Genomic DNA, 26982 nt, shown 5'->3' with positions numbered 1-26982 from the left:
TTCCCCTTTTACTTAACTCATTTAAAATAAATCTCATGCCTAAAAGAAATGTCTCTACTGCAGAGGGACGGAGGGAGTATTGTTATAAGATAAGACCTATTCTATCCTACAAGAAGTTAACGATGAACACTACTACAACTTCATCTCTTACTTTCCTTCTTCTCGTTCGTGATCGTTGATCTGATCAATCTCAGCGAAATAACCGTTGATGTCAAGCAAAAAACTGCGTGGGTAGGAGCCGGCGCGACCATCGGCGCATTATACTACAGAATCGCGGAGAAAAGCCCGGTTTTAGGTTTTCCCGCCGGTTTCTGCCCGGCCGTCGGGGTGGGGGGCCACTTCAGCGGCTGCGGCTGGGGCCTCATGATGAGAAAGTACGGCCTCGCCGCGGATAACGTCGTCGACGCGAGAATAGCCGACGCCAGCGGCAGAATACTCGACAGAAAGTCAATGGGCGAGGATCTGTTCTGGGTCATCAGGGGCGGCGGCGGCGCCAACTTCGGCGTAATAACTGCTTGGAATGTACAATTGGTGGATGTTCCAACAACTATCACTGTCTTCAGAGTGGACAGAGCGCTGAAACAGAACGCAACTCAACTCATCCACCGCTGGCAATACATAGCTCCTAATATCCACAAAGACATGTTCCTCGGAATCACGATAAGCAGAGTGAACTCCACCGCCCCGGCCGAGGCGGGAGGAACGTGACGATAAACGCTTCTTTCTTTTCGCAGTTTCTCGGCGGCTCCGCCCGATTGCTGGCGTTGATGCAAGAACGTTTCCCCGAGTTAGGCCTTAAAAGAGAGGACTGCAAAGAGTTGAGCTGGATCCAATCCGTTCTCTACGCCGCCGGATTCCCAATTGAATCTCCGCCGCAAATTTTGCTAAACAGAACTCAACCAACATCGCTTACTTCAAAGGAAAGCCGGATTACGTGGAGAATCCGATCTCCGAGAAGGAATTTGAAGGAATCTGGCAATATTTCTACGAGGCCGAGGGGGCCTCGGCCTTCGTGTTGATGGCACCTTATGGGGGGAGAATGGCGGAGATTCCAGACTCCGCCATTCCTTACCCCCATAGAGGTGGGAATTTATACACATTTGGAAGTTTAGTGGTGTGGCTTGAAAAGAAAGATTCCGAAAGGTATGTCGGTTGGATTCGGAGTCTGTTCGACTACATGACTCCTTATGCCTCAAAGAATCCGAGGGGGCGTATGTCAACTACAGAGATCTTGATATCGGAGTGAACAACGTTGGTGGAAAGACGAGCTATGCGAAAGCAAGCGTTTGGGGGAAGAAGTATTTCAAGGATAATTTCGATAGTCTTGTTCGTGTGAAAACGATGGTATATGCATATGATTTCTTTAGAAACGAGCAAAGTATTCCACCGATTACTAGCAAAAAAGCATAAGCATCCCACTGGTTTCTTCCCTTATGAAAATTTCTTCCCTTAAAATAATTTATATGTCACTAATCACATGAAAAATGACTAATTACTTATTGAATATCGAATAAGCCTATGTTTGGCTGATGTACTTATCTTAAATGTGATATTGATAGCATATGATTGGGACATCAGCATAGACATTTTAAGTACATAAAATTTGGTCAAACTGAATATTTTGGTCTTTCTATATATATATAAACAAAGACAATCTTCTTCCATATATTAAGAACTGGATAATTTAATTTGACCATAACTTATCTTAGTTTAATTAAGCTTTGATGCAATGTTTTGCCAATGCTCCATCTATAAAACCAAAAAGAAAAACAGAGAACACAAACACATCTCTAAAGTCTAAACCATGAAATCTCCAACTATTTCTTTGATTCTTCTTTTCATCTTTTCGTGCTCATTGGCAGCCTCTGCAGCCGGCGACTTCCTACAATGTCTGTCCGAGAAATTCGACAACAACTCTTCGATTTCCAACGTTGTTTACACCTCAAAAAATTCATCATACGCCTCCGTCTTGGAATATTCCATCTCCAACCTTAGATTCGCTACAGAATCTACACCAAAGCCGCTGGCAATCATAACCCCAGAACACGAATCCCAAATCCCGCCTATCATACACTGCGCTAAAGAAGCTTGCCTTGAAGTCAGGACTCGAAGCGGGGGTCATGACTTCGAGGGACTTTCTTATGTATCACGAGTCCCGTTCGTGGTCATTGATTTGATCAATCTCAGTGAAATTACAGTGGATGTCGAGGAAAAAACTGCGTGGGTTGAAGCCGGTGCCACAATCGGCTCTTTGTATTACAGAATCGCGGAGAAAAGTCCGGTTCTTGGATTTCCGGCGGGTGGTTGTCTCACTATTGGTGTCGGAGGCCACTTCGGTGGAGGAGGCTACGGCTTAATGCAGAGGAAGTATGGATTGGCTGCCGATCATGTGATCGATGCAAGAATAGTCGACGTTAATGGCAGAATTCTCGATAGAGAATCAATGGGCGAAGATCTGTTCTGGGCCATCAGAGGAGGTGGAGCTGCTAGTTTTGGTGTGGTTGTTGTCTGGAAGGTATTATATACTCCCTCCGTCTTCAAAGAATATGAACATTTAGTTCGACACAGGTTTTAATGCATCTTTATTAAAAATTAATAGTTCATAAAAACATAGATAGTTATTTCAGTTACTATCCCTTTACAATGATGATATATGTTTTAAAATTAATCTAAACAGGTACGACTAGTGGATGTACCTGAAAAGGTCACGGTATTTACCTTAAACAGAACTTTAGAACAAAATGCAACTCAACTCATCCACCGCTGGCAATACATCGCTCCCAACATCGACGAAGATTTGTTCATTGGAATCTTGGCATATCCGTCGAGCACCGGGCCAGGACAAACCAATCCAACCATCCACGCCTTCTTCTTCGCCCTCTTCCTCGGGGGCATCGACAGATTGCTCCCGCTGATGCAGCAAAGTTTCCCGGAGCTCGGCCTAGTGCGAGAAAACTGCACCGAGACGAGCTGGATCAAATTCACCGTCGCCTTCGCAGGAAGCCCCATCGAAACACCGTTGCAAATCCTGCTCAACAGAACTCAGCCCCTAAAAGAGTTCTCCAAACAGAAATCAAACTACGTGAAGGAACCAATTCCTCAACAGGGCTTTGAAGAATTATGGGAACAATTTTACAAAGCTGAAGAAGCTATGAGGGGTTTATTGGTCCTCGTCCCTTATGGCGGGAAAATGGCGGAGATCTCCGAATCCGCCATTCCTTTTCCCCACAGAGGCGGGAATCTTTACATGATCACTCATCTCATTAATTGGGGAGAAGAGAATGCGCGGGATTCGGAGAGCTACCTGAGGTGGTCGAGGAGGATTGAGGATTACTTGACTCCTTACGTGTCGAGTAATCCGAGGGAGGCGTATCTCAACTACAGAGATCTTGATCTCGGAGTTAACAACGTTGTGGGGGAGACGAGCTACGAGCAAGCTAGTGTTTGGGGTAAGAGATATTTCAAGGACAATTTTGATCGCCTTGTTCGGGTGAAAACCATGGTTGATCCGGGGAATTTCTTCCGAAACGAACAGAGCATTCCACCGTTGCATTACTAGTTGAAAGCAGGGGATTGAGAAATTAAAGATTTAGGGAATATTGTGTTTGATTATGAATAAGATGTTGTAAAATTTGAGTTATGTGTTGCTTGGATAATGTAAATGTGTTGTTTATTTAGTGATTTTCTATGATTTAGGAGATTCTCATATCACAATAAACCTTGAAACATTTTCAAGCTTTTAAACATTTTCAAACCTTACACTTTCAAACTTTGAAATAAGGATAGCTAATTAATACTACTAGACGTTATGTATCACCTTTTGCATATAATTCTAGTTTTTCATAAGAATTCAACCATTTTACTTTTACTTAATATTTTCGTCGAAAGATTTCAATTCGCGCATACTGTCGTATGCCCCTTTACACAACGCAATTTGACAAATTATCAGTTTACTTTTTGGGATTAAAATTTGAAATTTGATTTTAATTATAATAGTTCCAAATTTGTCAAGTACTACATGCTATACTATTTTGAAAAGTGAGAACAAATTGAAAATAGGATTATATGTTATTTTCTTTCAACGATAGCGGAAGAAAAAACTTCTTTCAACGTTTTACTAACTGAATTATGCTTCGTCGTTCACATAATTAACATCTGTAGCAATAATTAATGTTAATGCGATAGCTTAAAATAAAAAATGTATATTTGACCTGAAAAGTTCTTTGGTTTATGCACTATTCTTAAATGAATTATTGATAGCAATTGACTGAACTATAATTGTATAATTTTATTTGACCTGAAAAGTTCTTCATAGACAAGCATAGGATTTCAAACATGATGTCACATTCAAACAAACTTGCATAATTACTTTAATAAAGCTCCATCTATAAATAAATCAAAAAAAAACAAAGAACAAAACACACATCTCCACACCATGAAAACTCCAACCATTTCTTTGATTCTTCTCCTCATCTTGCCGTGCTCATTGGCAGCTCCGGCCGCCGGTGGCTTCCTACAATGCCTGTCCGCAAAATTCGACAACTACTCTTCGATTTCCAACGTTGTCTACACCTCAAAAAATTCATCATACACTTCTATATTGGAACATACCATCTACAATCTTAGATTCGACACGGAATCTACACCTAAGCCGCAGGTGATCATAACCCCAGAACACGAATCTCAGATCCCGCCTGTCATACACTGCGCCAAAAAGGCTGGCCTCGAAGTTAGGATTCGAAGCGGAGGCCATGACGCAGAGGGATTGTCTTATGTGTCACGAGTCCCGTTTGTGGTCATTGATTTGATCAAATTAAATGAAATTACTGTCGACGCTGCGGCCAAAACTGCGTGGGTTGGAGCCGGTGCGACTCTCGGAGCTTTGTATTATAGGATCGCGGAGAAGAGCCCGGTTCTTGCATTTCCGGCGGGTGGTTGCCTGACAGTTGGCGCCGGAGGCCACTTCGGTGGAGGAGGCTATGGCTTGTTGATGAGGAAGTATGGCTTGGCTGCTGATAATGTGATCGATGCAAGAATAGTCGACGTTAATGGCAGAATTCTCGATAGAGAATCAATGGGCGAAGATCTGTTCTGGGCCATCAGAGGCGGCGGTGCCGCCAGCTTTGGTGTAGTTGTTGCCTGGAAGGTATTATTCAATTTTCTCTAAAATTATTACTCTTTATAATATCATAGTCAAACCCTTTTAGGCATTTGACTTTTTTTTCTTTGACCGGCCGTCATACGGTTTTAAATTTGAAGTTCAGATATATTGATATATTCGTTCAGATATATTGTTGAGTCAATTAATATTTAATATTTAAGTGTATAGTCAAAGTTTCATTATTAAACTAATTAGTATAATTAGATTAGTCTATGAAACTTATATAGTTGTTTAAATTAAGCTAAATAGGTACGACTAGTGGATGTACTGGAAAAAGTCACTGTCTTCAGGGTAGACAGAACACTAGAACAAAACGCAACTCAAATCATCCACCGCTGGCAATACATAGCTCCCAGCATCGACAAAGAGTTATTCATCGATGTATTGATATCCCGATCGAGCACCGGCCAATCACCAACCAATCGGACCGTCGTCGCCTCGTTCATCGCACTCTACCTCGGCGGCATCGACACACTGCTTCCCCTGATGCAGAGAACGTTCCCCGAGCTCGGCCTAGTGCGAGGAGACTGCAACGAGACGAGCTGGGTCGAATCGACCCTCGCCATCAACGGCTTCCCCGTCCAAAACTTGCAAATCCTGCTCAACATAACTCAGCCCAAAGGCTACTCCAAACAGAAATCAAACTACGTGAAGAAGCCAATCCCAAAACAGGGCTTTGAAGGGATTTGGGAAAAGTTCTACAAAGAAGAAGCCATGGATGGTTTGACGTTCCTTTTGGAGCCCTACGGCGGGAGAATGGCGGAGATCTCCGAATCCGCCATTCCTTTTCCTCATAGAGGTGGCAATCTTTACCTCATCACGCATCTCATCAATTGGGGAGAAGAGAGTGCTCGGGATTCGGAGAGCTACGTGAGGTGGTCGAGGAGGATTGAGGATTACTTGACTCCTTACGTGTCGAGTAACCCGAGGGAGGCGTATCTCAACTACAGAGATCTCGATATTGGAGTTAACAACGTTGTCGGGGAGACGAGCTACAGGCAAGCTAGTGTTTGGGGAAGGAAATATTTCAAGAACAATTTCGATCGCCTTGTACGGGTGAAGACCATGGTTGATCCCGGGAATTTCTTCAGGAACGAACAAAGCATTCCGCCGTTGCGATCCAAGTGGAAAAAAGGGGAGTGAGAAATCTAAGATTTAGGTAAGAATTAATAAGACCATTGTGATGTTTTATGTTATGTTATGTATTTAATCCTAATTAGCTCTAGAAATAAGGTTAAGTCATTGTTGTTATCCTAATTTATTTGTAATTTCTCTACGAATAATTTTCTATTGTAGGTTGTTTTCGTGCCACGTAAAATCTTGAAATCGTTTTGTCTATTTTATTACTTTTGTTATGTACGACTTTTATAATAATCTTTGGTTGCATTGATAATATAATGAATGGTTAGCTAGCTAAAATCAAGTTTCTAAGTGTTTTCTATGTTGTATATTTAGATCATTGAAAAATTAGTTTAATAGTTGTAGTATTTTTTTAAAAAATTCAAGTAAATTTAAGTTGATGTAAATTTAAAAAATTGAGTTAATTTGGCATGTCAATCTTGAATAAAACTTGGTCAGAATTGATTGACAGACTGATAATACTATATTTAGAATATTCTGATCTTAATTCTTAATTGTTAGAATTATTTGAGGCTGTCTAATTTGACGAGTTTGTTTAATTTGGATTCAAATGAGCTTGAAGATATAAAAGACAAAACAATATGAAGTCAATTTGTGCACGTGTTAAATAAAATGTAATTATCAATCATCATATTTTACACCATTCAATATATAGTTTATAGAGTGTGATCCATAGCTAACTTTTCTTAAATTGTTAATTTGTTAACTCACTAATGCAATGTATATTAAAAATATCAACACGATAATACTAAAATGTCAACATAAATTTAAGTTGATATTTTAATAAATTATGTTGACATTGATATTTAAATGTCAACACAGTTTATTAAAATGTCAACACAAATATTTGTTGATATTTTAATGTGATCGTGTAGATATTTTTAATACATTACGTTGATGAGTTAGCAAGTTAACAATTTAAGAAAAGTTATCATTTTAACGCACTCCCGTAGTTTAAACCTGCACAAAAGTTTTATTTAAACCAATCGTTCTGAAAAAAAAACATGATTTGACAATGAACATTGAATTAAGACATTATAGATGTGGATCGATTGGTTAATGAACCTGAAGCTCTATAGTTCATTCGTTTATATTTAATTATTTTTCCAATGTTAAAGCTTTATTATTTATTCTCATTGGTTTCATAATAAAATCAACTTCTAAAGTTATATTAGTCTAAATAGTACTCTAACTTATCTAAAACTATACTAGTACTTAGGTATTAGTATTAACTAATTAATGTATGTAGAAATAAAGTGTTCACTACGTGCCCGTTCGGTTGGAAAGATAAAATAATAATGAGATTCAATATTGGATAAGATAAGATGGGCCTTGTCTTGGACTAAATTAGTATTACTAAATTTTATATTGATGTTTGGTTACTTAGATTATGTCTAGGATAATTTTAGTATTGTTTGGTTAATGAGATTGAACAATTAGTACAAATTTAAACTTATATCCTATATTAAATTATAAATCATTTTAATTAATTAAAACTTATTACTTTGAATTAGTGATTAGTAATTAAAGAATAAATTAATTAATAATTGCTTTGAATTAGTGATTAGTAAGGGACGAAAAATAAATCAATTCTTTGTTAATTATTGCAACCCCATTAATTTTATTAATCAAGAAGCAATAAAATAATTCCAATAAAGCTCATCAATTAATCCCAATAATTGAGAATCACCCAATTTCATTAATTCAGAAATTAGTAATTAACGAAATCAAATAAAAATGATATTAAAATAAAAATCGAATCGACGAGATGTCCTCGCCTCTGTGCACGCAACTCTGCCCACCGCCCCAATGGTCGCCGCCCACAGCCACCAGCGCAATTGTCCATCCCTACAGACAAACTGAAAAAAAATCTAACACATACACATAATCGGCATCTTCTTCCTCTTTTTATCGGCGGACTAGAGGGTAATGGCGACCGTCGGAAGTCGCGACAGGGAGGGACAACAAGAGAGAAGTGAGATGAGAGATGGGGATGAAGGAGTTGGAATCTTCAATAGAGAAAATACATAGGCTGAGATACATAAGATAGAAGAATGATGGGGAATTGGGGATGAATGGTGTGAGAATTTTAGAAAAGAGAGCAAAATAGACCATCTTTTAGAATTTTAGAATTCTAGATCATCTTTGGCGAATAATAAGTCAAATTAATATTTATGTGACGCACGCATATACGAACGAAATATGAAAAAGTCAACTTATTATAGATCGAGATCAGTTTTATATTTCTCTAGATAAAAAAACAATATGCCCATTTAGTATTTTGCTAATGGACTTGAATACCAACTTCACTTTTTTGCTTTTTAGACCGTTTTAGATATACCATTCAAAAAGTGTCACATTTTTTTTTATTTTTAAATTATGGAGTACTAGTATTATTTCTAGTGTCACATTTTATACTTTTAAAAATTAGAATTAGTATTTTTCTATATTATGCTCTTTTATATTAGGGTGATTGGTCTCTGAATTCACAAATTTTAATTGAAAATTTATATTTTGCATGAACTTAAAATTTAATTACAAAAATAATGAACTTATCCAGTGTGGTGAAATTTCCACATTTGGAATTCCAGTGAAATTTCAAAGAAAATTTTTAACTCAACTAAGGTGCAACTATATATGCCTCTTAAAAGCCATATTGTTTCTTATATTGGTCTGTTTGTCCACTTACATAATCAGATGTACCACGTCAACTTCAATATAAGGGAAAATCATACTCGTGAAAAATTCGTAACAAGGTGTAAATATTTGATATCAACAACCAACTTTGTAGTTCGCAGAAAATGCCAAATATAATAATTACATTGTTATAATATTGTAGTATAAAATAAATAGGTATTCCCTTCTTTCTATTAAAAATTGAAGTTTTCTTTTTTTAATTGACCCACTAAAAATGCATCGTTTTCTAAAATAAAAATAACATCATCTCTACTTTTTCTTCTCTTTTACTTTACTTTCTCTTCATTAACTTACTAAATAACATTGTATAAAATTTCGTGCCAAAAACCAAATGTTTCATTTTTATTGGGGATTATCGGGGGAGAGAGTATATTACTCTCTCCGTCCCCTAATAGGAGTCGTTGTTTGTCCGGGCACGAGTTTTAAGAAATGTAAAGAAAAGTTGGTTGAAAAAGTTAGTGGAATGTGGGACCCACTTTTTTATATTGATTTTATAATAAAATGTGAGTGGAGTGAGTTAGTGGAATGTGAGACCTACTACCATTTATGGTAAAAATGAAGAGTGACTCTTAATGGGGGACGGCCCAAAAAAAGGAAATTAGCGACTCTTATTCGGGGACGGAGGGAGTATATCATACTGTCAAATTATATACACATGTTAGCGTAATCCAATTATGATTGATCGATAAAACTAATCTAAGCATGTTTCTGCACTTTCCAAGTATCCTAATGGAATTTGGACACATACAAAATCAAGCTTACAGAACTCCAGTATCGTTTCATAATCCTCGATATATCCCTTTGATGGTTTGGCGAATTTTTGATGGTAACAAATGCGGGTAAAAGAAAATATAGATCACGACACAAGGAATTACGTGGTTCGATTTACTGAGGTAAATCTACGTCCACGGGAAGAAAGGCGGGCAAGATTGTATTGCTTGATCTGGTTTACAGCTTACAAATACAGACTTGCTATATGATATTTGATGTCTAGAGAGCTCTCCTTTCTCCTCTGTCTATCTGATCTAAGTTCTATTTATACATTGAACTAAGATCGTGGCTTGCATCACCACTAACTAGGTCGTGGCTTACATCATCACTAATTAGGTCGTGGCTTACATCATCACTAATTAGATCGTGGATGTCGTGGAGGTCATGAGATCCTGCATGGGTCCACCACTAAATAGATCGTGTAGTGGAGGTCGTGGAGGTTCTGCATGAGTCCACTATCTCCCAGTTCGGTTGAAAACTGAGACCGAACTGCTGAACTATTGCCGAGCAGCGTTTGCCGATCTGAGAGTAGAGCTTGATTGGTCGGCTTTTACCGAGCTGTAGGCTGGGGCCGAACTCTTTGGTAATGCCGAACTGATACTCTTCCTTGGGCTTTGGGCTGATGGGCCGTCACTGCTATTGGGCTTGTTTAGTACGTACCCCATCACTACCCCCCCGAAAAGCGAAGTGAATCACTTCGGCGAAGCGAGTCACTTCGGCATTCTGGATAAAGGTACGGGGGAGGCTGACGTCAGGGGACGTGCCTTGCGCGTGACTGCATTAAATGCGACAGTAAAATCCGGCCGTTGAATCCTGAAAAGGTGGGAGTCGAAACGGTGCGATGATTTTGAAATCTTCTCCGAATCTGATAAATACGTCCTTTCTTCATCATTTGAACACTTTTGCTATTGCTTCTTCTGCATTCTCTCTCTTTTGCGTAAAAATTTCCTTCCGCTTTCAAGAATTTCTTCAGAATTTCTTCAGACTTTCAAAGAGTAAGAACCATGTCTTCTTCTTCTTCTTCTGAGTCAGGTAGCGGTAGGAAAGGGGGTAAGGGGTCTTCTAGCCGGAAAGAATCCGGGGAGAAGACCGTAGAGTATTTTCACAGCATCTTGAGTAAGGATACTGTGATATCCTTACACGAAAAATATTTTTTTCCTGGGGGGAAGGTTGCGATTCCCGACGACCTTCATAGGGCTGACTCGCCGCCGGAGGGTTACGCCACCGTTTATGAAGCCGGCTTGGAATGCGGGCTTCGTTTCCCTCTTCCCCCTGCCTTTGTAGAGCTGCTAGATTTTTTTCAACTCCCTTTAGGTCAGGTGACTCCGAACTCTTGGAGGCACTTATCGGCCTTTGCTGCCGAACTGCGTAGGCTAGATAAGGATCTGTCTCTGAGGGCAATCCTTAATTTTTTCCAGTTTAAGAGAAAAGGATCTTGGTTTTACTTGATCCCTTTACAGCCTTTTAGGGCCTTCTGCAAAACCAAGTGGCCAAAGTGGCAACATCGCTTCTTTTTTTATAATAGGACAGCGGCTCCGGGCTTTCCCTGGAGAGGGCCGAAGTCCGTGATTCCTCATCCTCGGTTAGAACCGTTGGACGAGCTCGAGGGCGAGCTCAATAAGATTCCTATGATTAGGAAGCAGTACCTGGAGTCTGAGCTCGTCAAGGGCGACTTCGTGTTCGACTCCTCGTCTTCGGACGAAGAGACCGAGGGTGAGGAATTCTTTTTTGTGCCTTACTGCTTTTGTGGCGAAAACTAACCTTGCTTTCTTGCTTTTTGGCAGTGAACATGCTAAATAAGATTAGCCGCAAATCCTCCGAGCTTAAGGAGCCGGAGAAACAGAAGGCTACCAGCTCGGCGCCTGATGCCGAGAAGAATCCGAAGAGGCAAAAGACCTCTTCTTCGGATCCAAAAAAGCCGGAGTCGACTTCGGCAAAGGGGAAGGGAAAGACCCAGAAGCCCCCAAGAGCGCCGGAGAGAGACATCGTCTTGGCGCCCCCTTCGGAGCATGTCTGTGAGCCTTTTGCATGGCCAACGGACTTTGCCGAGGTAACTTCTCTTCTTGATTCTTTGGCTTTGCTTCTTTCCTATGTTTTTTTGGTGGCCCCTCTGTTGACTCTTTCCTTTTTCCATTTTCAGAGGAATAGCATGCTCAGCAAGCTCGTCGCAGTCGAACTCTCTAAAGCGTCCAGCGACTATGCTGAGATGCAGAGGAAGTTGGCGGCTGCTCGTCACCAGGCCGAACAGGCTAAGGCAGACTTTGAGAAGGCCAGAGCTGCTAGGATCTCGGCCCAGGATGAAGCCCAGTTTGCCAAAAACCAGCTCGTCATCCAGCGAGAGCAGACGAAACGGAGGGATGCTGCCGCCGTGGTTGCCCAAGGGGAGGTTCTCCGTGCTTTCGCGGAGAAACTCTTTCTGAGCAATCAATTTTCGGCCTTTGTCGGTGATCTTCTGAAACTGATGACCGATAATGCCGAGCAGGGGCCCGAAGTCGTCCTGCCGTTGTACGGCCGAGAGATAGCAGCTCGTCTCCAGAGTCTGCCGCTCCTTGAGGAGCTTGCTTCGTCCTCGGTCCTGCTTTCTGCTGACCGAGTTCGTAGTTGCCGAGCTGACCGGGACGAGAATATGGAGGCTATCTTTGCCTCCTTAGGGCCAGTTTCACCCGCTCCAATTTTCCACGGAGAGGGTGAGACCGAGCAGCTTGATCAGCAGACCGGAGACAGGCAGGCCGAGCAAGAGGTGCTGCTGATCGGTGATGGGGGCACCGAGCAGGCTGGGGGGAGCAAGGAGGCCGAGGCTGAAGCTGAGGCAGACAAGGAGAAGGAAGCTGAACTTTACCGAGGAGCCGGAGACGAAGCTGGCGGAGTATGATTTCGTCTCCCTTCTCTTAGTTTAGTTTCTTCCTTGTTGTAAAATGGCCTTGAAGCCCTCCTTGTGTAAAAAAATTTTTTCTTATGAATGAAAAAATTCTTCTTTCTGCACTTGTGTCTTCGTATAGCTTTTCGTACTCTCTTTTACTCCTGTTGTGGTTTACTACCTGCTCAGTAAAATGAAATGCCGAACTGACATAGCTGCTTTGTATTCTTAACTCTTAAGGAGCTGGAGGTACTTCACTGGAAGCGGCTGTACTCTTCCGCTTTAGACGAAGCTGAGAAAAAAGCCATAGCTGACCAGATGAAGAATGACGAACTCTTGGCTTGTTTAGTGAAGCTGGAGGCCGACAATAAGGACTTAGAGTCCGAAAAGAAAGATCTGGAGGCCGAGCTGAACACTGCCGTCGCTGAGAGGACTGCGTATGAGGATTTCATCTGCAGGCGCGGGGGAATGACCATCTCTGAAGTTCAGGAACGAGTTGACGAACTGTGGGAGGAATATCATGTACTCCGGAGGAACAATGCGCTGGAGAGCTCGGCTTGCCAACAAGTCGTGAAACCATTGCGGCGCTGGGCTTCTCGGTACGACATCATTCTTTCCCGGCGTCCCTCAATCGAGAGATTCCTTAGGCATTTCCCGCCAACAGATGGTCGCACTCCAGCTCAAACCCCTGATTCACTTGCTCAAAACCCTACTCCAAGTCAGCAACGAACTCAGGAACAGCCAGAGACGTCAAGACGAGGACGGACTGAAGTTCGCAGAGGAGCGGTGACTATGAGTGAGCAAGATCGGCAAATGATTCGTGAAGAGACTCTTCGCCGCCGAGGTGCTAGAGCTTCCCGGGCTCAGGGAAGAGGCGGTAGGTCGATTAGAGCATCTCGTCGACCTGCTTATTCTTCAGCTGCCCGGAATGGCCGAACTCGGCTTCACGAGGATTTTGTGAATAGATGGTTCAACTTTAGCAACCATGGACAGTAGAATAGTCCTTTGTAATGGCGTAACGCCTTCTCGTAGGGCAGCAGAATTATATGCCGAACAAGATTTAATAAATGAAATTTTCATTTCGCTTCTATCACTGCGTATTTACAGCTCAGCGAAAAAATTTCATCGTGCTCGTCCTCGGTCTTATGAAGTAAACTTCTTTGACCGGACTCGTCCTCGGTCTTCTGAAGTAAGCTTCTTTGACCGGACTCGTCTTTGGTCTTATAAAGTAAACTTCTTTGACCGGACTTGGTCCTCGGTCTTATGAAATAAACTTCTTTGACCGGACTCGTCTTTGGTCTTATGAAGTAAACTTCTTTGACCGGACTCGTCTTTGGTCTTATGAAGTAAATTTCTTTGACCGGACTAAGCTTGTGTCCTAATTTGGCGAGTTTTATCGCTCGGATCGGACTTTCCCTTGTCCTAATTCGGCGAGTTTTATCGCGTGGATCGGACTTTCCCTTTGTTGCAGTTCGTTTCAGACGAACTGCTTGTTTCTTAAGCTGAATTGTGGTCTTGTATCCTCCTTAGAAGCTTGGACTCACAATCGTTGGCTTATATATGTTCTAAAAAGGGGATCAGCCTTCGAAGAACAAGATACCTCAGTAACATTTGTAAGAGACGACACGCACATAGACAGACAAAACGCACATAGACAAACATGAAAAACAAGTAAAAAACAAAGAAAGCACATACCCCTAGGACCGAACTAGACACAAGACTGATTGACCGGACTGTCTCTTACAAATGGAACTTCTTGAGGTTGGAAATGTACCATGTTCGGGGTACTTGTTCTCCTGACATGTGAGTCAATTTATAAGACCCTTTGCCGAGGACTTCTGACACCCGATATGGACCTTCCCATGTGGGTTCGAGTTTGCCCAGCTTTTCTGCTCGGCTTACTTCGTTGTTTCTCAAGACGAGATCTCCCACTTGAAATTGCAGCTTTTTCACCCTTTGGTTATAATACCGGGCTACTTGCTCCTTGTACTTGGCTGCTTTTATGCAGGCCAATTCTCTTCTTTCTTCGGCCAGATCTAGTTCGGCTCTCAGTCCGTCATCATTCATTTCTGAGGAGAAATTTAGAGTTCGGGGACTGAGTACGCCGATCTCAACCGGAATCACGGCTTCAGTGCCGTACACCAGACTGTACGGAGTTTCACCGTTGGAGGTTTTGGGTGTAGTTCGGTAGGACCATAGGACTTGAGGGAGATTTTCTACCCATTGTCCTTTGGCTTGTTCTAACCGAGCTGAGCGGGCGGCTTCTCAGGGTTGAGACGTGGCCCCAATCGGTCTTGCACCGGAGTCCTTTGAATCCTTTCAAAAGGAGTTCAGCGAGGATGTCCCTGATCGCCAAAAGGAGTTCGGCGAGGATGTCCCTGATCGCTATGATCGGGCTTCCTCCCGTCTCCTCGGGATGAGCTGTCTAAAGACCGTTTGCGACGGTCTGCCTCATCGGCACGGGAGAACTGGTCCGCAATGTCCCACATCTCTTGAGCTGTTTGCGGACTGCATTCCACGAGCTTTCTGTAGAGAGCTCCGGGCAGGATTCCATTTTGGAATGCCGAAATGATAAGTAGATCATTGAGATCATCTACTTGTAGGCATTCCTTGTGGAACCTCGTCATAAAGTCGCTGATCTTTTCGTCGCGACCTTGACGTGTAGAAAGCAGCTGAGCCGAAGTGATTCGGGCTTCCGCTTTCTGAAAGAACCTCCTGTGGAAAGCATCTATTAGATCTCGGTAAGATCTAATGCTGCCTTGGGGGAGGCTATCGAACCACCTTCTTGCGTTCCCGATAAGCAGCTCGGGAAACAGCTTGCACATATGGACCTCATTGAGACCCTGGTTCGCCATGTTATACTGATAGCGTCCCAGGAAGTCATGAGGATTCACTAACCCGTCATAAGTCATCGACGGAGTTCGGTAGTTCTGTGGCAAGGGAGTTCGGGTGATATCGTCCGAGAACGGAGTCTTCAATGCTCCGTACATGGCGAACCCGACATCTCTTCGGTATGGAGGAGATGGAGTTCTCCTGTGATTCCGGTACCGAGGAGGAACAGGAACATGTCGGGGTTGAGGATTCTTCTTCCTGGAAGACACGGCACTACTGCGGTAGTGACTTTCATGTCTGGATGAGGAGGGAGAATCCACCGTTTTCGTCTCCGGCTTTTGGCCCTTTTGCAGGAAAATTAAGAACTCTTCCTGCTTCTCGGCCAAAAACAACTTGACAGCCTCGTTCAAATCGGGCTGCTGGGAAGACTCGGTGCGATGAGTCTTTGAGCGGCTTGTTCCTTCTCCGTGAGAACTGGAAGTAGATTTCTCCCGAGGCTGTTTTCCAGACCTGCGGGCTGGACTAGCTTCCTCATGGTTATCACGGACGGAAGCACGGGTATTATGTGATCTGGTATGCATTTTTTTGGTGGAAGAGGATCAAAAACTCGCTTTTATCACAGATTTGGTTCTCTGTTTCCCACAGACGGCGCCAGTGATGGTTTGGCGAATTTTTGATGGTAACAAATGCGGGTAAAAGAAAATATAGATCACGACACAAGGAATTACGTGGTTCGATTTACTGAGGTAAATCTACGTCCACGGGAAGAAAGGCGGGCAAGATTGTATTGCTTGATCTGGTTTACAGCTTACAAATACAGACTTGCTATATGATATTTGATGTCTAGAGAGCTCTCCTTTCTCCTCTGTCTATCTGATCTAAGTTCTATTTATACATTGAACTAAGATCGTGGCTTGCATCACCACTAACTAGGTCGTGGCTTACATCATCACTAATTAGGTCGTGGCTTACATCATCACTAATTAGATCGTGGATGTCGTGGAGGTCATGAGATCCTGCATGGGTCCACCACTAAATAGATCGTGTAGTGGAGGTCGTGGAGGTTCTGCATGAGTCCACTATCTCCCAGTTCGGTTGAAAACTGAGACCGAACTGCTGAACTATTGCCGAGCAGCGTTTGCCGATCTGAGAGTAGAGCTTGATTGGTCGGCTTTTACCGAGCTGTAGGCTGGGGCCGAACTCTTTGGTAATGCCGAACTGATACTCTTCCTTGGGCTTTGGGCTGATGGGCCGTCACTGCTATTGGGCTTGTTTAGTACGTACCCCATCATGTTTGATCGATAAAACTAATCTAAGCATGTTTCTGCACTTTCCAAGTATCCTAATGGAATTTGGACACATACAAAATCAAGCTTACAGAACTCCAGTATCGTTTCATAATCCTCGATATATCCCTTTATTATAAATATTTATAATCTAATTATTTAAATGTTAATTTGATTTCGTGCAAGCTATCAAGTCTAAACTTGGTTGTTTTTCACTTAATTAATATATGCGTGCAAGAAGTTCAAACACATACGACTAAAAGGGTTTACTTTTAGATTTTTGATTTGTTGAGTTGCTATTAGGAAGGTTTTTAGGGGATATTAATAAATTTCTAGAACCTCAACTTAATCAATTAGCATATAAGTATTGACTAGCAATTACATTAATAGGATTAATATTATATATTTGATAAGATAAGATGTGTTTCAACAATATATTTCCTATTCATCCCTTAGATCCTTTATTCTTCTTAATATGAGCCGTTAGATCTCATTCATCAAAGGTCCAGATGATCTGCATTATTACACTATAATGGTGCATTATTAGTCGGTGTGCATTATTCAACTGAAAATCTGCATTATTACACTATAATGGTGCATTATTAGTCGGTGTGCATTATTCAACAGAAAATCTGCATTATTAAATGACACGTGGCACTAATCTAACCGTCGGATGACAAAATCGTGGGGCTGAGATCAAGAAAGAAAAAGGAGAAAATATGCAAAAAGGAAATGAATACATCCATATATATATATATGTTGAATTAAATAGAAATATCTTTTACAATATATGCAAATTATTTTTTCAATAAATACAGATTCGATTTGCTATAAAAACACAAAAGTAACATGTGTTGTGTATTCGATCTTAAAATTCATCGATTTAGATTTGGTCAACTAGCATATATGATTTGGCTCCCAATTGATTTCAAATTTTTATCCGAATTATAGTTTTTATTATAATTTCCAGAATAAATAATTGTAATATCAAAGAGTACTGTTGAAGTCAAATATTTAATCTCATCCGGTTATCATTTTACATTGGTCAGTGTTTATATTTTATGGAATGACATCTTGTTAATTATACACTTTCAACGATCTCATTCATCTATTGAATATATTTTCAATTATTGATGTATCTACGCCAGCAGTATAATTACCTATCATGTTAGTCAACTAAGAATTCCATTTATCGTTTTTAAATCAGAATCATCTCTATTAGTGGGAGATTAGGCTGACGTATTTCTGTTAATTATCACTTAATATGAATCATTTAATGAGTAGCGGTAGGGATGTCAATTTAGCCCGCAACCCGTGGGCTGGCCCGAATAGCCTGCCAAATTTATAGGGTTAGGGCTGAAATTTTTTAGCCCGATAAAATTACAGCCCGATTAGCCCGCAACCCATTAGGGTCAGACCCGAAAACCCGATGGGCTGGCCCGGAAACCCGATAAATTTTATATTGTTCTATTTGTTTTACTCTAATTCGGCACTTCATTGATTATTTTATAATATAGATTACTGAAAAAATAACTTTTCAATTTATATATTAAATATATAAATTATATATTAAGTTTTTATTAATATAATAATAGATAAATGAATTAGAAACTTCAATTTCACTAAAAATATATTTAAATTTCTAAACATGCTTTAAAATTTCTTGTTTATGTTTTATTTTGCATAAATCTCAAATATTAGTATTTGATCATGTTTATGTTTGAGTTTAAACATATATCTCAAATTTATAATAATTAAATATTTTATATTTGATAAATATAACTAATTTTCACCATTATTTATTGGATTGATCGCATGTTAATTTTATCGATAGCAACCCGATTAACCCGATGGGCTAGCCCGAAACCCGAGCTTTTAGGGTTAGGGTTGAACTTTTATAACCCAGAAAAATAACAGCCCGATTAGCCCGCACCCGATTGACCCGCAACCCGAATAGGGTTGGCCCGAAACCCGGTGGGCTGGCCCGATTGACATCCCTAAGTAGCGGTCAAGCATAAATCTAAAAATGATCGTTGTTAGGAAATAACATTTACATAAATAAAAATAAAATGAATCAAATTGCCCAATTAGTTACTACTCCCTCCGTCCCATAAAAATATGAGTAATAGGTATGACAGGAGAATTAAGACAAAATTGGTAAAGTAAGAGAGAGGGATGAGAATGGTATGGTAAAGTAATAGATAGGGAGAGGGAGAATGGTAGTTAAAATATTGTTAGTGGATAGTGAGACCTACATTATTAAATTGATATAATTTTCCAAAAATGAAATGCACATATTTTTATGGGACGGACGAAAATGGAAAGTGCACATATTTTTATGGGACGGGGGGGGTACTACATTTGGTTACATGGTAAGTAATATCAAGTCATACTTTTTTAGTACGTTCAGTACGTTCAAGCTCCACACTCTAACGAAAACGTACCAAAAAGTGTTACATATAACACCCTCCGTCCCAAAGAATATGACTCTTTCCTTGAGCCGCACAAGAATTTATACAGTTTTATTTTGTGTGTTAGGAGAAGAAAACAGAGTAAGAAAGGAGGAATAAAGTATAGATAAGAGGATGTCTATTTTTAGTAATAGATTATCTTTTATGAGACAAACTAAAAAGAAAATGGATCATCTTCAGTGGGAGAGAGGAAGTAGTATTCAATTGTGTAAATAGTAGCTAATTTAGACATTTTATACATTGATAAAGCAATTGAAAAGAAGAGAAGTATAATATTAGTTCTACCTCCTATTTTCAAACCCAAATTAATAGCAGCTAATTTAGACATTTTATACACTCATAAATGTCACATTTTCATATTAATTTCCCTTGTAAACTAAAAACAATTAACATCTTGTATACGTAAAATTAGTCATCGCAAAACTCTACATATAAAAATGCACGTGTCGCCTACAATTCTCACATAAATCAAATATTCATGCTAGAAATTAACAACTCATGTTAAACCAAACATTTTGACCTTTGAAATTTTCAAATGTCAAATGTTAGACAAATTTTGTAATGTCAAATTATTATCCAATTTGCATCAAACGTGTCTGCCCTAATACTCAAAAATTTCCCTATATATATTCACCTCAAAACCCTCTTACAATATCAAAAAAAATACAATACATTTTCCACACAATGAATTATTCAAGAAGTGTAATATCACTATCTCTCCTCTTCTCCCTTCTTCAATCTCTCACATTTGCTACCTCATCCCACAATGCATTCATTCAATGCCTTGAAAACCATTCCAATTCATCCATTTCTTCCCTAATTTACACTCAAAACAACTCCTCATATTCTTCAATTCTCCAAAACTACATAAGAAACCTTCGCTTCAATGAATCCTACACTCCAAAACCCCAAATCATCATCACCGCCGGCCAAATTTCCGACATTCAAACCGCCATCTTCTGCGGCAAAGCCCACAAAATGCAGATGAAAATCCGAAGCGGCGGCCACGACTACGAAGGCGTGTCGTACTGGTCCGACGAGCCCGGCTTCTTCGTCTTGGACATGTTCCGTCTCCGCTCCATCGAAGTCGATGTCCAAGACGAATCCGCGTGGGTCGAGGTCGGGGCGACGCTCGGCGAAGTCTACTACAGGATCGCCGAGAAGAGCCCCGTCCACGGCTTCCCCGCCGGAGTCTGCCCCACCGTCGGCGTCGGCGGCCACCTCAGCGGCGGGGGCTACGGCAACATGATGCGGAAGTACGGCCTCACCGTCGACAACGTCGTCGACGCGACGATAGTCGATGGCCAAGGCCGCCTCCTGGACCGCAGGGCCATGGGGGAGGATCTCTTCTGGGCCATCACAGGCGGCGGGGGCTCGAGTTTCGGCGTCGTGGTGTCGTATAAAATCAAGATCGTCCGCGTCCCGGAAACCGTGACGGTTTTCCGAGTCGCGAGGACTTACGGCGAAAATTTCACCGATCTCGTCCACCGCTACCAGGAGGTGGCGGAGGGCGAGTTTCCTAAGGAGCTTTTCCTTAGGATGACTTTAGATGTGGTCAACGGAACCAACAGGGCTACTTTCCTCGCGATGTACCTTGGTAACTCGCAGGACCTTGTAGCCCTGATGGACAACAGCTTTCCTGAATTGGGACTACTGTTGTCAGATTGTCAGGAAATGAGCTGGGCCCAGTCAGTTCTTTTCTGGACAAATTTCCCATCAGGAACTCCAGTCACAGAGCTCCTGAGTAGGGTTCCGCAGTCTCTAACATACCTAAAAAGAAAATCGGACTACTTGAAAAAACCCATTCCAAAACAAGCGCTAGAGCTCCTATTCAAGAAAATGGTGGAGCTCCGGACTCCCGCGCTAGCGTTCAACCCGTACGGCGGGAGGATGGCCGAAATTCCGGCATCAGAAAAGCCGTTTCCGCACAGGGCCGGTAACATTGCGAAGCTGCAATACGCGACGAACTGGAACGAGCAAGGCGCTGAGGCTGCGAACCGGTACTTGACTCTCACGAGAGAGCTGTATGAGTTTATGACTCCGTACGTGTCCATGGCCCCGCGCGAAGCCTTTCTGAACTACAGAGATCTCGACATCGGAGTAAACCACAATGGGAGGAATAGCTACTTGGAAGGTTTGGTGTTTGGCTCGAGCTATTTCAAGGAGAATTTCAATAGGTTGGTGAAGGTGAAGACGAGAGTTGATAAGGATAATTACTTTAGAAATGAACAAAGTATTCCAGTATTCCCATGGAAGAAGTGATCGAATTAATATATGTATATGTGATTGGAATTGGACTAGTATAGCTAGATTTGTGATTATGGAATTGAAGAATATGTATCATTTTATTGTAATTAATAAATTTATTAGGCTATGATCACGTATCTTGTTTGCTTGTCCTTTTCTCAAAAGTTCGGCACAATATATTTTGATCCGTCTAGTACAAAAATTACATTTTACATGTACCCTTGTGAGGTGTGACTAATTTAATCTCAAATCTCATTATTATCTTTTCTAATGAACTAAACGTCCCTATTAAAAGTTACTCTCTGTTTGTTGTGTCTAATAAATGTCTCATATTTTACTGTTGCGGGTTTTTAAAAATTACTCTCTCCATCATCGATTAATTGTCACTCTTTTCCATTTCGGTCCAACCCTCAATAATTTTCGCACTTCATTTTTACCATAAATGATAAGTAAGTCATACATTTCACTAACTCACTTCACTCACATTTTATTATAAAATCAATATAAAAAGTGGGTATCACATTCCACTAACTTTTTCAACCAACTTTTCTTTACCTTTATTAAAACTCGTGCCCGGTCAAAGAGTGACAATTAATCGGGGACGGAGGGAGTATTTAACTTTGAGAAGAAAAGCAGAAAAAAAATTAACAATTTCATTATATCATCAAAGTTAGCATAGTATATTACCCCAACAAAAGATAATGCAACACAAATTTAACAAGGCCTTATTCATAATCAAGCACCACACAAATTGATTTCTCAATCCCCTCATTTCCACTTGGAATGCAACGACGGAATGCTCTGTTCGTTTCTGAAGAAATTTTCCGGATCAACCATGGTTTTTACCCGAACAAGACGATCAAAATTGTTCTTGAAATACTTCCTTCCCCAAACGTTCGCCTGCACGTAGCTCGTCCCCCCCACATCATTATTAACTCCAATGTCGAGATCTCTGTAGTTGAGATACGCTTGCCTCGGATTACTCGAAACGTAAGGAGTCAAGCAGTCCTCAAGCCTCCTCGACCAGCTTACGTACCTCTCCGAATCCCGAGCATTTTCTTCCTCCCAACCGACCCGATGAGAGATCATGTACAGATTCCCGCCTCTATGAGGAAAAGGAATGGCGGATTCGGAGATCTCCGCCATTTTCCCGCCATAAGGAACGAGCATCAATAAACCTCTCGTAGCTTCTTCTGCTTTGAAGAATTGTTCCAATAGTCCTTCAAAGCCCTGTTGAGGAATTGGTTGCTTCACGTAGTTTGATTTCTGTTTGGAGAATCCTTTTTGGGGCTGAGTTCTGTTGAGCAGGATTTGCAGCGGTGTTTCGATGGGGTTTCCTGCGAAGGCGACGGTGGATTTGATCCAGCTCGTCTCGGTGCAGTTTTCTCGCGTTAGGCCGAGCTCCGGGAAACTTTGCTGCATCAGCGGCAGCAATTTGTCGACGCTGCCGAGGAAGAGCCCGGTGAAGGAGGCGCGGTTGGTCGGTGTGGTTCCTTTTTGTACGGTGCTCGACCGGGTTATCATGATTCCCATTGACAAATTGTCGTCGATGTGGGGAGCGACATATTGCCAGCGGTGGATGAGTTGGGTTGCGTTTTGTTCTAACGTTCTGGCTATCGAGAATATGGTGACTTTTTCAGGTACATCCACTAATTGTACCTGTTTATATCAATTTCAAAACATACTCATTAGTGTAAAAGGCATAATTTCAACTACTATATAGGGCTATTCTAATTATCAATACTTTAGTGCATTTTAGTATGACTAATGAAAAATAGTACATTTTAAAAAAAAATCTAAATCATCATTAATATATCTAATTATATTTTATCTCTTCGTTATTATTTCAGTTACTTTTTCTCACTCGTATGAATATATATTTATAAATATTTTCTTTTAGCGGTTTAAAACACTAAATAAAATCTTTTTAAATCCATGTCATCAGACATCTTTTGTGAGACGGATAGAGTAATTGATTTTAATGAAATCTCATGTCAGAACGAGTCTCTGAATATTGTAGACTGCAACCAATATTAACTAACTCAACAGAATATTTGGACGAATTTGAATAGTACCTTCCAGGCAACAACTACACCAAAGCTGGCAGCTCCACCGCCTCTGATGGCCCAAAACAGATCTTCGCCCATTGATTCTCTGTCTAGAATTCTACCATTGACGTCGACAATTCTTGCATCGATCACATGATCGGCAGCCAAACCATACTTTCTAAGCATATAGCCATAGCCTCCTCCACTGAAGTGGCCTCCGACACCGAGTGTTAGGCAAACACCCGCCGGAAATCCAAGAACCGGACTTTTCTCCGCGATTCTGTAATACAACGAGCCGGTGGTGGCACCAGCTTCGACCCACGCAGTTTTTGACCCGACATCGACTGTGATTTCACTGAGATTGATCAAATCAACGACCAAAAACGGGACTCGTGATACATAAGATAGTCCCTCGTAGTCATGGCCACCACTTCGTGTCCTGACTTCGAGGCCAGCTTTTTTGGCACAGTGTATGACAGGCGGGATCTGAGATTCGTGTTCTGGGGTTATGATCGCATGCGGCTTCGGTGTAGATTCCGTATCGAATATGAGGTTGTAGATGGAAGATTTCAAGATGGAAGTGTATGATGAATTGCTTGTGGTGTAAACAACGTTGGAAATCGAGGAGTAGTTGTCGAATTTCGAAGACAGACATTGTAGGAAGTCACCGGCGGCAGAAGCTGCCGATGAGGACGAAAAGATGAGAAGAAGAATCAAAGAAATGGTTGGAGTTTTCATGGTTTAGAGATGAGTTTGTGTTCTTTGTTTTCTTTTCTTTTTCTTTTTATAGATGGAGAATTGGCAAAACATTGCATGAAAACTTTATTAAACTAATAGGGTAAGTTTGAATAAGTAAAGAGGTTTATTATATTCTTTTCCGGCAACAAATGATTTGGTCAAATTAAATTATCTAATTCTTAGGTATATACGGAAAAAGATTTATCTTTGTTCGTATATAAAGACATAAAAAACAAAAGTTATTCAAAGACCTAGCAATTTATAGAATTAACTAAAGTTGTTACAAATATTGAGCTGGTGTCTAAGCATATTAACCGTCGTGATTAGTTTTTGTAAAACTTCGTATTTTTTAATAAAAGATTAGTAGGAAAATGATTTGAAATATTCAAAGAATTTAGGTGCTTGAAATTATTGTTAGGAGTTTTATATAATTATTTACATGAAATTTGAATATAATTAAATACTTTATAATTGAAATTTTTTGACAAAATAAGGTGGTAGGGGATTATCTCCTTCGATGTTCTATTTGTGGCCGCTTGTGTGTATACATAGGGATGTTATTTTAATCCAAAAATTGTGGATTAGTCTAAAACTCTAAATAGATTGAATAGCTTATAATTCAATAGGATTAGCCCGGAAGAGGTGTTATCCGTCGCTAACTTTCTTAAGTCGCTAACTATTTGTGTTGACATTTTAATGTAATCGTATTGACATTTTTAGCTAGTTAGTCATTTAAGAAAAATTAGCATTATAACACACTCTTAGCCCGGAATTTGTTAGTTATTTTTAATTTTGAACTTTCATTGAACTTCTAAAAGGTTAGGAAAAAAATATTTTTTATTTTATTATTTGAATAATACAATAAGAGCTAATATCAATGATCAGCCTGTCGATAATATCTAAATTCATCTTCTCAATTTATACTGCAAATCCAACTCAATCCAATTTCAGAGAAACAATAAAAATGGAAACTTGAATAAAAACAATTTGAACACTCTCTCTCATCTTGCCTCTCCTATTTTCTCTCTCATCAGCCTTAACAGTTGACCAGTCTTTCCTCCGGTGCCTGGACAACCACTCCGACCCCTCCAGTCCGACCTCTGCAGTTCTCTACAGTCCAAACAACTCCTCCTTTTCCTCCCTCCTCCAAAACTACTTCAACAACCTCCGCTTCAATTCCTCCTCCACTCCAAAGCCCCAATTCATCCTCACCGCTCTCCAAATCTCCCGCATTCAGGCCTCTCCTACTGCTCCGATTTCCCCGATTTTTTCATACTAGACTTGTTCAACCTCCGCGCCGTCGACGTCGAGGCCGGCGCGATCCTCGGCGAGGTCTACGACGCCATCGCCGAGAAAAGCGCGGCCCTCGGCTTCCCCGCCGGAGTCTGCCCCAGGTCGGCGCCGGCGGCCACTTCGACGGGGGTGGCTACGGGAACATGATCCGCGCGCACGGCCTCTCGGTCGACAACATCGTCGACGCCGGCGGGCGCCTCCTAGACCGCGAGGATCTGTTCTTGGCGATCACCGGCGGCGGAGGGTATAGCTTCGGCGTCGTGGTGTCGTATAAAATCGAGCTCGTCCCCATCCCGCCGAAAGTGACGGTTTACAGAGTCAAAACGGTTGTATAACGAGAATCTGACGAATCTCGTGTACCGTTACGTAGAGGCTGCCGCCGCAGCTTTTTATCAGGATGAGAACGTCTTGAATGTTGCGACGAATCGGGCTAGATTCGTCGCAATGTTCCTTGGTGCATCATGGGAATTATTTTCCATTATGCACCAGAAAATTCCTCAATTGGAATTGATAGAAACAGGTTGCCTGGAAATGAGCTGGATTGAATCAGTGCTATTTTGGAGCAGTTTTAAGCTGGAAAGTCGATTACCTAAAAAGGAAATCGGATTACTTAAAGAAGCCGATTCCAAAGCCAGATGTCGAGCTCATATTGAAGAAAATGGTGGAACTGCAAGCTCCGGAGTTGGTGTTCTACCCCTACGGCGGTAGAATGGCGGAGATTCCGTCGTGGGCGAAGCCTTTCCCTCACAGAGCCGGCAACATTGCGAAGCTACAGTATGCGGAGAATTGGGAAGAAGGCGGCGAGGTGGCGGCGAATCAATACGTGAATTTGGCGCGTCAGCTATTCGATTATATGACGTCATACGTGTAAGCGGCGCCCGGGGAGGCGTTTTTGAACTATAGAGATCTCGACATCGGAATCATCGATAATGGTCGAGATAGCTATGAGCAGGGAAAGGTCTATGGGCTAAAATATTTCAAGGAAAATTTCTATAGATTGGTGAAGATCAAAGACAATTGTTGATCCCGATAATTTCTTCAGTAATGAGCAAAGCATTCCTGTTTCACCCAAATAGAAAATGGATAATTTTACGATAAAATGCAACTTAGTTGATTCAGGTTTGGCCCATTAGCTCTTCTTTGCATATGATATTTTTGCTAGTAATAGCCACAACCTATAATGTCTATTGGGCCTATAAATTGGATGATGGGCCACGATCTACTTTTTCGTTTCTCAAGTCTCAACGTTACAAAAGTTGGGGGGTCAAGATTTCGAACTTTATTTCTCATAATTTATAAACTTTCATAAAATTCTAATTTACAAATCAAATTATTGATTTTACATATCAAACTTTAAAATACTTGTATAAATTATCAAAATATTGATTTGCAATCAAAAGTTAGTGTTGAGGCATGATGACTTTCTTAAATGACATTATCG

General features: G+C 41.1%; 5 protein-coding genes and 1 pseudogene across 5 annotated transcripts; 5 read left to right on the top strand and 1 right to left on the bottom strand.

Annotated features, from left to right (window-relative positions):
* Positions 1–366: 366 nt before the first annotated feature.
* Positions 367–1246, top strand: LOC121775401 (berberine bridge enzyme-like 13). The gene is made up of 2 exons (XM_042172483.1): positions 367–669; positions 893–1246. Exons 1-2 carry the CDS (start codon positions 367–369, stop codon positions 1244–1246), a joined length of 657 nt encoding a protein of 218 aa, XP_042028417.1.
* Positions 1247–1725: 479 nt separating this feature from the next.
* On the top strand, positions 1726–3598 carry LOC121773942 (cannabidiolic acid synthase-like). Its single transcript, XM_042170854.1, has 2 exons — positions 1726–2515; positions 2678–3598. The coding sequence occupies exons 1-2, from the start codon at positions 1805–1807 to the stop codon at positions 3557–3559; spliced, it is 1593 nt and encodes a 530-aa protein (XP_042026788.1). The 5' UTR covers positions 1726–1804; the 3' UTR covers positions 3560–3598.
* An 837-nt stretch (positions 3599–4435) lies between these two features.
* Positions 4436–6461, top strand: LOC121773895 (berberine bridge enzyme-like 8). The gene is made up of 2 exons (XM_042170818.1): positions 4436–5146; positions 5411–6461. Exons 1-2 carry the CDS (start codon positions 4436–4438, stop codon positions 6302–6304), a joined length of 1605 nt encoding a protein of 534 aa, XP_042026752.1. The 3' UTR covers positions 6305–6461.
* Positions 6462–19891: 13430 nt separating this feature from the next.
* On the top strand, positions 19892–21589 carry LOC121773666 (berberine bridge enzyme-like 8). Its single transcript, XM_042170568.1, has one exon. It carries the CDS (start codon positions 19900–19902, stop codon positions 21475–21477), a length of 1578 nt encoding a protein of 525 aa, XP_042026502.1. The 5' UTR covers positions 19892–19899; the 3' UTR covers positions 21478–21589.
* Positions 21590–22144: 555 nt separating this feature from the next.
* On the bottom strand, positions 22145–24248 carry LOC121774014 (cannabidiolic acid synthase-like). The gene is made up of 2 exons (XM_042170930.1): positions 23538–24248; positions 22145–23121 (listed from the first exon to the last, which is right to left on the bottom strand). The coding sequence occupies exons 1-2, from the start codon at positions 24246–24248 to the stop codon at positions 22231–22233; spliced, it is 1602 nt and encodes a 533-aa protein (XP_042026864.1). The 3' UTR covers positions 22145–22230.
* Positions 24249–25278: 1030 nt separating this feature from the next.
* On the top strand, positions 25279–26617 carry LOC121775400 (annotated as a pseudogene).
* Positions 26618–26982: the final 365 nt, after the last annotated feature.

The sequence above is a fragment of the Salvia splendens genome, chromosome 17 (genome assembly GCF_004379255.2).
Source record: "Salvia splendens isolate huo1 chromosome 17, SspV2, whole genome shotgun sequence".
NCBI classification, from domain to species: Eukaryota; Viridiplantae; Streptophyta; class Magnoliopsida; order Lamiales; family Lamiaceae; genus Salvia; species Salvia splendens.
This window is presented reverse-complemented; position numbering and strand designations above follow the sequence as displayed.

Bases quoted from the DNA above. Each gene is read 5' to 3' on its own strand.
- LOC121773666 (XM_042170568.1), top strand. From the start codon at position 19,900: ATGAATTATTCAAGAAGTGTAATATCACTATCTCTCCTCTTCTCCCTT.
- LOC121775401 (XM_042172483.1), top strand. From the start codon at position 367: ATGAGAAAGTACGGCCTCGCCGCGGATAACGTCGTCGACGCGAGAATA. The intron at 670-892 runs GTGAACTCCACC...TTTGCTAAACAG, and splicing joins TCGGAATCACGATAAGCAGA to AACTCAACCAACATCGCTTA.
- LOC121774014 (XM_042170930.1), bottom strand. From the start codon at position 24,248: ATGAAAACTCCAACCATTTCTTTGATTCTTCTTCTCATCTTTTCGTCC. The intron at 23,122-23,537 runs GTACTATTCAAA...TGATATAAACAG, and splicing joins GTGTAGTTGTTGCCTGGAAG to GTACAATTAGTGGATGTACC.
- LOC121773942 (XM_042170854.1), top strand. From the start codon at position 1,805: ATGAAATCTCCAACTATTTCTTTGATTCTTCTTTTCATCTTTTCGTGC. The intron at 2,516-2,677 runs GTATTATATACT...TAATCTAAACAG, and splicing joins GTGTGGTTGTTGTCTGGAAG to GTACGACTAGTGGATGTACC.
- LOC121773895 (XM_042170818.1), top strand. From the start codon at position 4,436: ATGAAAACTCCAACCATTTCTTTGATTCTTCTCCTCATCTTGCCGTGC. The intron at 5,147-5,410 runs GTATTATTCAAT...TAAGCTAAATAG, and splicing joins GTGTAGTTGTTGCCTGGAAG to GTACGACTAGTGGATGTACT.